At 55.9% G+C, this 14113-nt stretch overlaps 1 protein-coding gene across 40 annotated transcripts in view; it reads left to right on the top strand.

The window, feature by feature from the left end:
• The window catches only part of PLA2G6 (phospholipase A2 group VI), an 80625-nt gene extending 66991 nt beyond the window's left edge, over positions 1-13634 (top strand). For 39 of the 40 annotated variants that reach the window (XM_009438384.5, XM_009438378.5, XM_063807828.1 and 36 more), the window contains 7 exons: positions 1828-1991; positions 4175-4325; positions 8948-9084; positions 9478-9632; positions 11512-11679; positions 12551-12624; positions 12823-13634. In XM_009438384.5, coding sequence (XP_009436659.1) covers positions 1828-1991; positions 4175-4325; positions 8948-9084; positions 9478-9632; positions 11512-11679; positions 12551-12624; positions 12823-12967 — 994 coding nt within the window. In that variant the 3' untranslated portion in view covers positions 12968-13634. Of the gene's footprint in view, positions 1-1827; positions 1992-4174; positions 4326-8947; positions 9085-9309; positions 9633-11511; positions 11680-12550; positions 12625-12822 lie in introns of all 40 variants that reach the window. The other variant, XR_010156020.1, reaches the window with a different exon arrangement.
• The last annotated feature ends 479 nt before the right edge of the window (positions 13635-14113 follow it).

The raw sequence follows: 14113 nt of genomic DNA, 5'->3' as shown, positions 1-14113 counted from the left end.
CTGCACCTGAGGTGGGGGACCCACATTTCCCAAGGGAAGAAAAGCAGATTCCCCAGATTCTGGAGCCTCAGAACCCTGCCTGGAGCGGGGCTGAGGCAAGAGTCAGGAGACCCCTCGGTAGCTCCCCACTTGGGCCTTCCAAGCTACAGAGCCCTGCGCCCTCTGGGTTGATCTCTGTCGCCAGCCCCGCATCTTCGGGAGTTTGCTTTGGCCTCCAGCAACAGTGTAGTCTCTCCCCTGCCACCTCTAGGCTTGCTGTGGGGCTGGGTACCTGGTCCAGGAAAAGACCCCTAGAGGTGGGACCCAGGCCTCCTCCATTTATCAGCCCTCTTGGGCACCTCCTGCATCCCCTTGACACACAGCGCTGCCCAGAGCAGAGGCGGCTTCTGCCCTGGTGGAGCTTCCAGGTCAGCGCAGGAGAGAGTAAAAGAAAGATTGCGAATGGAATGGAAGCAGCCTCCACCAGGAAGCAGGTGGAGCAGCAGGCGGGCTGTGAGGGAGGGTCTCGATGGCATCAGGGCAGGCTTCTCTCAGCTTCATCAAGCTGAGATGGGAAGAAGAGAAGATCAGAGGAAGGTTCCAGACTGAACCGACCACAAAGGCATTCCCCCAGGGCATGGCCAATGAGGACAGGCAGGATGTGGGGAGACGTGTCAGGGCGCGCTGGAGAGCATGTGACTCAGGAGGCGGCAGACCTGGGTCCAGGTCCAGTCCGCATCCATATGACTTGGTTCCCGTCACCTAACCTCTGAGCTACACTCCCTCCGTCACTCAAAAATATGCACAGAGAGTAGGCGCAGTGGCTCCTGCCTGTAGTCCCAGCTACTCGGGAGGATCACTTGAGCTCAGAAGGTTGAGGCTGCCGTGAACTGTGATTGCACCACCACACACCAGCCTGGGTAACAGAGTGAGACCCTGTCTCTATAAATAAATAAATAAATAAATAAATAAGGCGGGGCACAGTGGCTCGTGCCTGTAATCCCAGCACTTTGGGAGGCCGAGACAGGCGGATCACCTGAGGTCGGGAGTTCAAGACCAGCCTGGCCAACATGGAGAAACCCCGTCTCTATTAAAAATACAAAATTAGCTGGGTGTGGTGGCGGGCACCTGTGATCCCAGCTACTCGGGAGGTTGAGGCAGGAGAATCATTTGAACCCGGGAGGCAGAGGTTGCGGTGAGCCGAGATCGCGTTATTGCACTCCAGCCTGGGCAACAAGAGTGAAACTCTGTCTCTAAATAAATAAGCACAGGGATGTCAGGGAGGGTCTACCTCAGAGGCGTTTGGGACAATGACATGAGCTAATGCTGGTAGCACCCCTCCCATAGCCCCTGGCATGAACCTCTCCCTTCCTCCCTGCCCCCTCCTCCCCTGCTTCTCCCACCTTGTGTGGAGGCCCTGACACCCTGTCACTGCCCATTCCTGGCCTGGCTGTAGGGTCCCCGCCCCTCCTTCCCCAGCCTTATTTAATTCCAACAGACTTTATCAGGCACCTGCTTTGGATCAGGCCTGATACTGACCAAAATCAGGTGTCCCAAGTTGGGGAGACTGGCCGAGATCCTGCTGGGATGGCGCCTGGTCAGTGATGCTATCCCCCGACCTTCCTTTCCCTTTCTCTGTTGCACTCTCCAGCCCCTGAAATACTAGACATTTGTTCCTTTACTGCCCTCACCCCCACCCTCGCTGTCCTGCATAGGACAGAAGTTCCTCGGGTCCGTCTGGGTCTGTCTGCCAGGACACAGCTGCAGGGGACAAGGGCTATGAGGGTGGATGTAAAGTACTGGGCTGTGGCAGGACCCTCCTCTCTCCCACTGCTGTTCCCACTGCAGCCACGACCACCTGCTGTGCCTGGATGGAGGAGGAGTGAAAGGCCTCATCATCATCCAGCTCCTCATCGCCATCGAGAAGGCCTCGGGTGTGGCCACCAAGGACCTGTTTGACTGGGTGGCGGGCACCAGCACTGGAGGCATCCTGGCCCTGGCCATTCTGCACAGTGAGGGCGGCCCCTGGGGATGGGGCCAGGCGGGGCTGAGACCTGTGTCCTCAAGGGGCCGAGTTTGTCTTCAGGGCTTTGCAAAAAGAGAGTGCAGGAGTAGAGGAGGGCTATAAGCCCTTTGAGGAGGCAGGGGCGGGGCTGCAGGTGCTGAGGTCCCAGGCTGGAAGGAGAAGGGCTGGGCCCATGGGCTTGGGTTTGGGGATCCCCCACCCTCTGGCCACAGAGGGTAGAGCTGGCTGTGTGAAATTTCGGCATAGGAAGCGTTTCCTATCGACTGCCTTAACCCCTCCTCCCCTCACCCCTGCAAAGCAGGCACCAGGGGCCACACAGCCTGCTGCACATAAGGAATCCCATTCCCAGGGTGCACGCAGCAGGCAGTCTCAGGAATGAGGAGCCACTGAGCCTCAGGATGCCAGAGCCCTTGCCTGCACACTTCATTTTACTGGGAAATTTTACTGGGAAATTAAGTTCCCAGGCGGGGAGGGATGACGTGAAGTCACATAGCTCATCCATGGGGTCGCTGGGCTGGAGCACAGTCCCCTAGACTCCCAGCCTGGCACTTCCTAGGCCACAGGGCACTGTGTAGTCTCCTTTCACTGCCGCTTTGCAAAGGCGCCTGGCTTGCTGGACAGATAGCCGGGTGGCCAGTGTTGTGACGGCTCCTCTGTGGAGCTGTCTGAGCTTCTAGGTGCTGACAGGTGGGGAGGGGCACCGCCAGATCAGGGTCCTCAGCTCCCCCCAACCCCCTGGGCATTGTCCTGGGACTCAACATGTCTGACTGGTGCCCCTGCCCCTGTGCTGGTCAGATTCCATTTTCTCCAGAGCGCCCCCACATCTGGATCCTGGTCATGCAAAGTCTTGGAGGTGCCAGGGGAGGACTCCCCACCCTAGGGTGGGTATCAGGGCCTGTGGGCCAGGCCTATGTTGGATGCTGGGGATGCAGAGCTGAGCCAGGCATACCCCAGCCTCAGGAGCAGGGGGCTCAGCCAGTCCAGGAGGTGCTGGGGACAGAGTCCCATGGGCGGAGGAGAGTCATCTGTCAAGTTGCCGGGACGTTAGTGTCCACGGCGGTTTATTGACTGGTATTTCATTTCCTTTTGATGATTCTCACCATAGCCCTGCGGGGTGAGCAGATGGGGAAACTGAGAACCAGAGAGGATCAGCCAGTGAATTGGGCAGTCAGGACTGGGTCTCCAGCAGTGCGCCCAGCTCTCTCCCCCAGCCTCAGGGTCCCAGCATCCCCTCTCTGGTCTTCCACAGGGTCCAAGGGCGGGCACAAGGTCTGAGCAGGCAGACTGGGCAGAGTCCTAGCTTCTTCTCCAAAAGGGCCACGTCCTTCTTCAGGGACCATTTCTCCCCATCCGGGGTCTTGAGACTCCCAGGGGCCATGGAGGGGATTTGAGAGGTCTCCTGGCTGATCCTCCGGTGTGGGCAGATGGCCTCCTTTCAGCTACCCTCTGCTTGTACATCCCTGGCCCTGGGGAACTCACTGCCTCACGGGGGAAGTGGGGCAGCTTCTCCTTCCTGGAGGTGCAGCCGGCCCCTTGGCCCTGCCTGTTCTGAAGGCGCAAAGGACAGGGCTATTCCTTGTTTTCTGTGACAAACAACGTGGGTCTAGCTTTTATAAGCTTTTACTCTTGAGGGGCTCTTCTTTAAGGAAAATAATACAAAATCATGAATACAAGATGAGGTGCAGAGCCGTGGGGCTTCAGTGGTTTTTGAGTCTCTCCGTTGCCCAGGCTGGAGTGCAGTGGTGCATCTTGGCTCACTGCAACCTCCGCTCCCGGGTTCAAGCGATTCTCCTGCCTCTCAGCCTCCCGAGTAGCTGGGACTACAGGCGCCCGCCACCACACCTGGCGAATTTTTGTATTTTTAATAGAGACGGGGTTTCACCATGTTGGGCAGGCTGGTCTCAAACTCCTGACCTCAAGTGATCCACCTGCCTCAGCCTCCCAAAGTGCTGGGATTACAGGCGCTAGCCACCATGTCCAGCCGGAAGGGGGTTTCTCTCTGTCTGTCTGGGAGGTTGCAAAGGAAGGGCCCAGAATGTGGGTTTGCTTAGGCCTTGGTAAACCCGCTTCCTCCTGCCACCTCCTGCGTTCAGGCCCTCTGCAGGCTGTTCTACGGGAGCCCTGCCTGTGGCCGCTGCATCTCCCCGCCTCTGACCCCTTTGTTCCTAGGTAAGTCCATGGCCTACATGCGCGGCATGTACTTTCGCATGAAGGATGAGGTGTTCCGGGGCTCCAGGCCCTATGAGTCGGGGCCCCTGGAGGAGTTCCTGAAGCGGGAGTTTGGGGAGCACACCAAGATGACGGACGTCAGGAAACCCAAGTAAGCCCTGGCACACTGGGGCCGTGGCCGCAGCTGTGCCCACTGTGGCTGTTCCCTGGGGACAGAGGGCTCCCTGTCCTGCTGAGGGAGGGGGAAGAGCGCCCCATGCTTGAGGGGAGCAGAGGGAACCCCCTTCCCAGGGAGGCAGAGGGCTGGGGTGTGGCTCTCACTTGGGCATGCAGACACCTGCTGAGCGCAGGAGGGGTGTGGCCTGGTGGGCCTGGCTCTGCCCTGCCTGGCTCTGCCCTGCCCGGCTCTGCCCTGCCCGGCTCTGCCCTGCCCGGCTCTGCCCTGCCTGGCTCTGCCCTGCCCGGCCAGGGGTCTGGGGCTTGCCTGGAGAGAGCCTGGGCCACCCTTCTCTGAGACCACCTGGGCAGAGGCTGGGTTTTTGCTGCCCAGGCAAAAGGAACCCACTGGCCTTTCAAATGACACGGCTAAACATTTTCTCACATTTCAGACAGCACTCACTCCCAGGATCGGACTACTAGGTTATAATCAGAGGGCTTCAGTCTTAACCTTTAATTTAAGGCCTACAAGACTTGAACTAATTTAAGTCAGACTGAAGGAGAAAGTCACATTTCCAGGAAACATTTGTTTGGGAAGCCCAAATCCTAGGACTAAGCAATGCATCCCGTTCGGGGCTGGATGAATGGTGTGTTCCAAGAGGAGTGTTTTGAGCATTTCTGAGTGATTTTTTCATATTTTGAAAGTGAGTCTCCCCCAGTCTTAGGGGCCCGGCATCCCCTCTGCGGTCTTCCCTAGGGTCCAAGGCCAGGGACCTTCAATCTTTTTTCCCACTCTGTGGCTTGTCTTTCTGCTCTGTGGTGTTTCTAGGTTTTTGTTTTTTGTTTTTTGTTTTGGTTTTGGTTTTGGTGGCCCATGTTCTTAATGAGGTAGATAATATTTATAAATATTTTTCTTCTTGTAGTTTGTGATTTTTTCCTTTCTTTCTTTCTTTTTTTTGAAACAGCGTCTTGCTGTGGGGCCCATGCTGGAGTACATTGCCGTGAACACGGCTTACTGCAGCCTCGACCTCCTGGGTTCAAGCAGTCCTCCCATCTCAGCCGCCTGAGTGCCTGGGACTACTAGCATGTGCCAACACATGTATTTTTTGTAGAGATGGGGTTTCACCATGTTGCCCAGGCTAGTCTTGAACTCCTGAGCTGAGGCGATCCGCCCGCCTTGGCTTCCCGTTACAGGCATCAGCCACCATGCCCAGCCTAGTTTGTGCTTTTTATGTCTCATTCATAAACCCCTTTGCTGCCCCCAAGCAGCACACGATTCTCCTGTGTCGAGCTGGAAAGCTCTCTAGATCTGCCTTTTACATTGAGGTCTTTTATCAACCTGGAATTGATTTTTGTATGAGGGTGAAATCCAAGATCCAATTTAATGTTTTCCACGTGATTGGCCAATTTTTCCCAGCCCCATCTGTGAAGTCTGTCCTTCCCTCCGCTTCCTCAGCAGTGGGTCAAGCATCCCTCTGCTCTTGGATCTGCTCCAGGCTGTGTTTTGTTCCACTGGTTGGAAAGCTGTCTCTGTGCCCAGACCACAGAGCATAAAAAACTACCGCTGTGTGGTGAGTCCTGGTGTCTGGGTGGCAGATCCTCCACCTTGGCCTTCTTCAAAAACATCATGGCTATTCTTGGGGGCAGTAGAGAGAAGTGGATACAAGCATAGACCCTGAAGTTTCTACCTCTTCTCAAAAATAGGAATATGCCAGGCATGGTGGCTCAAGCCTGTAATCCCAGCTCTTTGGGAGGCTGAGGCAGGAGGATCACTTGAGGCCAGGAGGTCGAGACCAGCCTGGGCAACATAGTGAGACCCTCATCTCTACAAAAAACTTAAAACTAACAATTAGCTGGGCATGGTGGCACTACGGCTGTAGTTCCAGCTAATTGAGAGGCTGAGGTGGGAGGATCAATTGAGCCCCGGAGGCTGAGGCTGCAGTGGGCTGTGATCCCATCACTGCACTCCAGCCTGGGCAATAGAGTGAGACCCTGTCTTAAGACAAAAAAAACAAAACAAAAAAAACCACAAACTATAAAAAGAAAAAATATTTATAAATTCTACTCCATTAAGAACATGGGTCCATCCAAATAAATAAATAAAACAAAAACACCATAAAGGGAGTAAAAAGACAAGCCACAGAGTGGGAGAAAAGATTTCGAATCCATACATCCATCAAAGGACTCATTTTCAAAATATGAAAAGATCATTCAGAAATGCTCAAAATAGTAACCACCATTTTACTTTCTCTTCCTATGAGTTTTAACTGCTCCAGGTACTGTTAAGTAAAATTTTTAGGGGGTAATTGATTTGGACCAGGATTCTGTACCAGGCCCAACAGACGAAACCAATATGGAGTCATTCATGCCAAGTGAACCTAGTTAGCTTAGGCATATACCCATGTAACAAATAGCTGAGTTCTGGTTAGCTACAACAGCTGAGCTTTAATCAATCATAGATGGCCACCTGATTCAAAGAAGGCAAACCAATTAAGCTCCACACCTCACTTTGGTTTTCAGCCCATCAACACTGCCTGACCACGTTGCAGGCCAGAGTTGTTTGAACCTATTCTGGTTTTGTGGCCTGCCTGACTCTCAGTTCATCAATAAAAGCCAATTAACATCTTTAAATTTGTTGCAATTTTATCTTTGACCGTACCTTATGTAAGTGGAATCATACAGTATTTGTCTTTTTGTGACTGGCTTATTTCTTTCTTTTTTTTTTTTTTGAGATGGAGTCTTGCTCTATCACCCAGGCTGGAGTGCAGTGGCGCGATCTCGGCTCACTGCAATTTCTGCTTCCCAGGTTCAAGTGATTCTCCTGCCTCAGCCTCCGGAGTAGCTGGGATTATAGGCGTGCACCACCATGCCCGGCTAATTTTTTGTATTTTAGTAGAGACAGGGTTTCACCATGTTGGCCAGGCCAGTCTCGAACTCCTAACCTCGTGATCCACCCACCTCGGCCTCCCAAAGTGCTGGGATTACGGGGGTGAGCCACCGTGCCCGGCCATGACTGGCTTATTTCACTTGGCATCCATGTTGTAGCGTGTGTCAGAATTTCCTTCCTTTTTAAGGCTGAAAAACTCCATTGTCTGTTGGATACACGTTTTGCTTCTCCATTCATCCATTGATGGATATTTTAGTTGTAAATTGACTGCTGTCAACGTCGGATGTGCAAATACCTGTTCGAGGCCTACTCTCTCTTACTGGTGCCTTCTCTAGAGAGAATTCTGATGGGTTCAGTTTGATCATATTTTGTTTAAGATTTTTGGCCAGGCGCGGTGGCTCACACTTGTAATCCCAGCACTTTGGGAGGCCGAGGTGGGCGGATCACGAGGTCAGGAGATCAAGACCACAGTGAAACCCCATCTCTACTAAAAATACAAAAAATTAGCCGGGCGTGGTGGCGGGCGCCTGTAGTCCCAGCTACTCGGAGAGGCTGAGGCAGGAGAATGGCGTGAACCCGGGAGGCAGATCTTGCAGTGAGCCGAGATTGCGCCGCTGTACTACAGCCTGGGCAACAGAGTGAGACTCCGTCTCAAAAAAAAGATTTTTGTGTCCACGCTCGTGGGCGAACTTGACCCGTTTTTTCCTATTTTGGGTTTTGAGGAAATATTTCCTCTTTTTATTTTTTTTGGAAGAGTTAGTATAATAGTGACTTTATTTTGAATTTATGGTAGAACTTGTTAGTAAATTCTTCTAGGCCTGGAGTTTGCTTGGTGGGAGGATTTTTGATGATGGAATTAATTTCTATAGTGGTTGTGAGACTCACCACTCGGGGTTTCTAAATACCTTTTTGAGTTAGTTTTGGTTAAGTGAAGTTTTTCTAGGAATGTGTCCATTTCATCTAAATCTTTAAGCTTATTGGCTTAGAGTTGTTCAAAATATTGTTTTTTTGTTTTTTTTTTTTTTTTGAGACGGAGTTTCACTCTTATCGCCCAGGCTGGAGTGCAATGACGTGATCTCGGCTCACTGCAACCTCTGCCTCCTGGGTTCAAGCAATTCTCCTGCTTCAGCCTCCCAAGTAGCTGGGATTACAGGCATGCGCAACCACACCTAATTTTTGTATTATTAGTAGAGACGGGGTTTCCCCATGTTAGGCTGGTCTCGAACTCCTGAACTCAGGTGATCCACCTGCCTCGGCCTCCCAAAGTGCTGGGGTTACAGACATGAGCCACCATGCCCAGCCGATTCTCCTTTTTCTAATGTCTGCAGTGTGTGTTGGTGCGGCTCCCTTTTCTTTCCTGATTTTGATAACAGATAACAGCCATGTTTTATCAGTCTTGCAACAGGTTTTTCCATTGGATTAGCCTTTCAAAAAAACCAACTTTTGCTGAATTGTGCTCCCAAGGTTGGACCAATCTGACACTCCTCCAGCACTGCCGGAGAGAGCCTGTTTTGCGGGGATGGTGGGGGGAGAAGCCCACCTATCCCAAACAGAGGTTGGAGTGGGCACTCTGCTACCCAAGGCCCTGGGGTGTGAATTGTGGGGAAAGGGAAAGGTGGATGGGCGGGTGGCTCAGCCGTCCTCCTGCCTCATTTCTCTCCAGGGTGATGCTGACAGGGACACTGTCTGACCGGCAGGCTCAGCCGTCCTCCTGCCTCATTTCTCTCCAGGGTGATGCTGACAGGGACACTGTCTGACCGGCAGCCGGCTGAACTCCACCTCTTCCGGAACTACGATGCTCCAGAAACTGTCCGGGAGCCTCGTTTCAACCAGAACGTTAACCTCAGGCCTCCAGCTCAGCCCTCAGGTTTAAACCATGTTTGATGCATCCATGGGAAGCGACTGGCCCGAGAGGCTGCGGGGTGGTGGGTGGGAGTCGCGCACTTGCCATCAGGCACCCTCACCGTGCCACCAGCCCACCCGCTGCACTGGTCTTTATTGGCTGAGGACAGGGATTGCGGGGGAGCTGTCAGGCCCCTGGCAGGTTAGAAAAGTCCCTGGAAAGTCCTCAGCTGTACCTGCCTTCCACCAGGACGAACTAGCCAGAGAGTGTGGCCTCGTGGGTCCTGCTTCTGAAGAGTTCCCAGCCTCCCCTCTTCCCGCACCCCCAGCCCCCAACACGCACACCCTGAGATCTGGAGTGCATGGGTTTTATGCCAGCCCCTTGTGCCACTGGGCCGCCCTCCTTCCCCGCCCCTAGACCAGCTGGTGTGGCGGGCGGCCCGAAGCAGCGGGGCAGCTCCTACTTACTTCCGACCCAATGGGCGCTTCCTGGACGGTGGGCTGCTGGCCAACAACCCCACGCTGGATGCCATGACCGAGATCCATGAGTACAATCAGGACCTGATCCGCAAGGTGAGTGCCGTAGGCCAGAGGGCCTGGACCCACTGCTCCCTGGAGCCAATCCTGTTTCAGCAAACCATGCTAGGGACAGACCCCCAGGACAGCAGGTGGCTTTTACACACGCACTCATTCATATGTGCACGCAGGGCAAATTGATCTCACTGGAACCTGTTCCATGGGTGGGATCTGCCTGAATCACTGTGCTAAGAGGGGTCTGAGGACCACTGTGCTCTAAGTGTGCGTGAGTGGGGAGGGCGGCATGCATACCATGAACGTGCCACTCGAGCCAGCCTGGGGACAGGACACATGCTTGCCCTTGAGCTCACCTCTGTGGATAGACAGTCCCACAGGAATGCCTGCCCCCACGGGTTGCCGGTGCTGTGGTGGAGGACCGTGAGGCCTCTGCTAAAAGGCCTGGGGGCTCGGAAAGGGCTCCATGGAACAGGGGACCCATCCTGAGGCCTTTGGGGACAGAGCAGTGCAGAATCAGTGATCTGGAGGAAGAGCAGCAGCCCTCTCTCTGCAGAGGTACAGCAGAGGCTGGCAGGACCCAGCATGCTAGGGGAGGCCCTGTGGCGTGGCGGGCGGTGGGTGACCGGGGTGGGCGAGCGCGGTGGCTGAGCTCAGACCCTGGAGCCAGGGCGCCTCTGGGGGTCCCGGTTCTGCCTGCACTCACTGCAGCTACTGAATGGGGCCATCATAGCGCCTGCCTGGGGAGGCTGTGAGGCCTTGGTATGCTGTTGTCTGTGAAATGTTCACAGCACTGCTGGGAGCCTGAGCTGCATCCTTGCTGCTGTGGTTTCCCGAAGCCCCAGGGCGTCCTGGGCAGCGCAGCAGAGGCTCTGGGCAGACAGAGAAGCGCCCTCTAGGGGCCAGATCAGGCAGGGCGGGCTTCCTGCAGGCGGCAGAGACTGTCAGACTGTCAGACACTAGCCAGTCTAACTCTCCTATTGCGTGCGGATGGGGAGCCTGGGACCCAGAGTGGGAGGCATCACCCAAGATCATCCAGCAAATCGGCAGCAGAGCTTGTTCGGAAGCAAATAAGAGAGGCAGCGGCCGGGCACAGCGGCTCACGCCTGTAATCCCAGCACTTTGGGAGGCCGAGGCAAGTGGATCACGAGGTCAGGAGATCGAGACCATCCTGGCTAACACGGTGAAACCCTGTCTCTACTAAAAATACAAAAAAATTAGCCAGGCGGGCATAGTGGCAGGAGCCTGTAGTCCCAGCTACTCGGGACGCTGAGGCAGGAGAATGGTGTGAACCCAGGAGGCGGAGCTTGCAGTGAGCCGAGATCGCGCCACTGCACTCCAGACTGGGAGACAGAGCGAGACTCTGTCTCAAAAAAAAAAAAAAAAAAAAAAAAGGCAGCACCCAGGGCTCAGGTTCAAGCCTTAGCCCCTACTTCCCTACCACGTGGCCCCCGCAGCTGCTTCCCGGCCTGAGCTTCGCTGAGAGCCCTCATTTGCAAACTGGGTGATCAGTGCCCTCTCCACAGACTGGCTGGAGATTAAATGAAGTAATGATGCAAATACCTGGCAAATCACCAACACCAAGGAACACCGTCTGCCTTTCCTCCCCTGGCCACGACTTGACTTGGGCCAGCATCAGATGGGGTGGGCGGGATCCTTCTTGCAGCTGGTGTATGTGTGGTCCTGTTGGTACACAGATGCTGTCCTGAGCAGATGGCATGTGATGCCCGCACCAGCCGTTCTGGGGTCACGTGCAAGAGGCTGGCTGGAAATCATGCCAGGTGTGCTCTTGCCACCAGAGACCTCTTGCCCTGTTCTCATGTGCCCCAGAGCCCAGTCTTGGGCCTCCCCTTGACGCTCCCCTTCGTGCCCCCTACCTGTGGAAGGTCCCTTCTGACTGCCCCTGTCCTGTTCCCAACAGGGTCAGGCCAACAAGGTGAAGAAACTCTCCATCGTTGTCTCCCTGGGGACAGGGAGGTCCCCACAAGTGCCTGTGACCTGTGTGGATGTCTTCCGTCCCAGCAACCCCTGGGAGCTGGCCAAGACTGTTTTTGGGGCCAAGGAACTGGGCAAGATGGTGGTGGACTGTGTGAGTGTGGGCCCCTCCCCCAGGCCACTTCCCTCAGGGTCTGCAGCCCAGGTCGATGGCTTCCCCTCATCCTGTGGGGCCTTTGGTGTTGGAGGAGACAGCAGGGCTCTGTCCATCGCCTTTAGCCAGCTGGAGGGAGAGAGAGTCCACAGTTCAGGGTCTCAGTGCGGGGCAGGGACCCTCAGTGACCACCAGCAGGGGGGTTTTCAAACCCTTTTTAGCTGCGGATCCCTTTCTGCAAACATAGCGCAGTGTAGAAGCCCAGAACGGACAAAGGCTCCAGAGCGGGCTGGGCGCTCACCCTGTAATCCCAGCACTTTGGGAGGCCAAGGCAGGCGGACCACTTGAGCACAGCAGTTTGAGACCAGCCTGAGCAATATAATGAGACTTTGTCTCTACCAAAAAATTAAAAACTAGCTGGACATGGTGGTGTGTGCCTGTGGTCCCAAGCCCAAGAGGCAGAGGCTGCAGTGAGCTGTGATCATGCCACTGCACTCCAGCCTGAGCAACAGAAGGAGACCTTGTCTCAAAAAGAAAGAAAGAAAGAGAGAGAGACAGAGGAGGGAGGGAGGGAAACTTCAGGGAGAGGGGACATGGAGGCCTGTCGACTCAGTCGCTACCCTTTCCCCCACTCATCATCCCTGAAAGGGCACTGCTGAGACTTCTGCCCCTCTGATTGCACAGCTGGGACAGTCCCTGCAGTCCCAGGAAGGGGTTTTGCCCGAGCCACTCTGCTGCTGTGTGGCTCAGCCTGACTCGAAAGAGCCTGGGGCTCCCCAGGCTGGGGCTCCGAGAGTGCAGGGCAGGGCCGGGCGGGGTGCGGGCCGGGCGGGGTGTGGGCCCGGCACTCACCAAGGCTGCTTCTCACCAGTGCACGGATCCAGACGGGCGGGCTGTGGACCGGGCACGGGCCTGGTGCGAGATGGTCGGCATCCAGTACTTCAGGTGAGGGCTCAGCCGCCCCAGCCCTTGGCCCCGTGCCCTGGCCTGGTCGGACTCACCGACCTTCCCCTCCCAGCCCTAGTGTGGACTTTCCCTTCCCCAAGGGTCTGCTCTGTTCCCCAAGCCCACCCTGGTCCTAGCTGGCGTCCCCTGCCCAGCCTGAGCATCCTAGGGTGACCCCCTCCTCCCTGGCCCGAACAGATTGAACCCCCAGCTGGGAACGGACATCATGCTGGATGAGGTCAGTGACACAGTGCTGGTCAACGCCCTCTGGGAGACCGAGGTCTACATCTATGAGCACCGCGAGGAGTTCCAGAAGCTCATCCAGCTGCTGCTCTCACCCTGAGGGTCCCCAGCCTCTCACCGGCCCCAGCTGACCTCGTCCATTCAGCCCCTGCCAGGCCAGGCCCAGCCACTGCCCTCCCGGGCAGATCTGGGCCCAGGCACCTCTGAGTCCATAGACCAGGCCTGGGAGAATGCCAAGCTGCCTGCCCGAGGCTGGTCCTGAAGGCCTGTCTCCCACTAACCCCGCCTTCCAGCACTTTCTGTCATTCCAGGCTGGGAAAGTTTAGAGCCCCCTTTGGCCCCTTTCCCTGACTGTCAAGGACAACTGACTCCCCCATCAGCTCAAACATTAAGGGTACCCGGGCACAACCATACCCCTGCCCCCAGCCCCAGCCTCCCTGAGAGCCTGCAGGGCTGCCTCTGCCCCAGCCCCCAGCAAGGGCACTCCCAGGCTTCCTGGTGGGTGCAGCCCACTCCCTCTGCCCTCTGCTCCGTTCCCTGGGGGCTGGGACTAAAGAAACGGGGTGTCCCCCACCCCATCAGCTGGGAAAGCCCAGGCCGCAGGAGTGGGATGCCCGTTCGACTTTGCCCCTCACACTGGCCCAGCCCCTCACACTGCCCCACCCCGAGAACCCTCAGCTCTCAAAGGTCACTCCTGGGAGTTTCTTCTTCCCAATGGAAGTGGCTTAAGAGCCAAAACTGAAATAAATCATTTGGATTCAAGTTCACCTGTGTTGTGTGTGCAGTGGTGTGAGATCCACCTGTTCCCCTGACCCCCGGCTCCTCTCGGCCTTGACCCTTGGCCTTGACCGGACTTTTCCTTTGTACCCGGACACTCTGTTTTCCAGGATCCCTGGGCAGGGACACCTCCTCTTTCCTCTAGGCCTCCCCTAAACCGGCCCTTAGGGTATGCAGAGGCAGCTGCCAGGCCCACATACCCCCGGCAGGCCCAAGGAGGGCCACAATCCTCAACTTCATCTTGGAGGACCAGGGAGAGCCCCATTTGTCACCCAGAGAGGCCGGGGACTCTGCGTGGACAGGCAGCGCGTGTGCAGGGCCGAGGTCTGCCCAGGTCTGGGCAACTCCAGCGTTTGTGCTGCTCCTGCTCCGGCAAGTGGAGGAGCTGGGCGGGCCAGAGCGGCTGTGGGAGCCAAGCTCAGAGGGCGTGGCCCCACTGTGAGCCGCAGGCCTGAGGACAGTGAGAAGT

This window comes from Pan troglodytes, chromosome 23 (assembly GCF_028858775.2).
Source record: "Pan troglodytes isolate AG18354 chromosome 23, NHGRI_mPanTro3-v2.0_pri, whole genome shotgun sequence".
Taxonomy (NCBI): domain Eukaryota; kingdom Metazoa; phylum Chordata; class Mammalia; order Primates; family Hominidae; genus Pan; species Pan troglodytes.
Note: the sequence above shows the minus strand (reverse complement) of the source record. Positions and strands in the feature narration are given on the sequence as shown.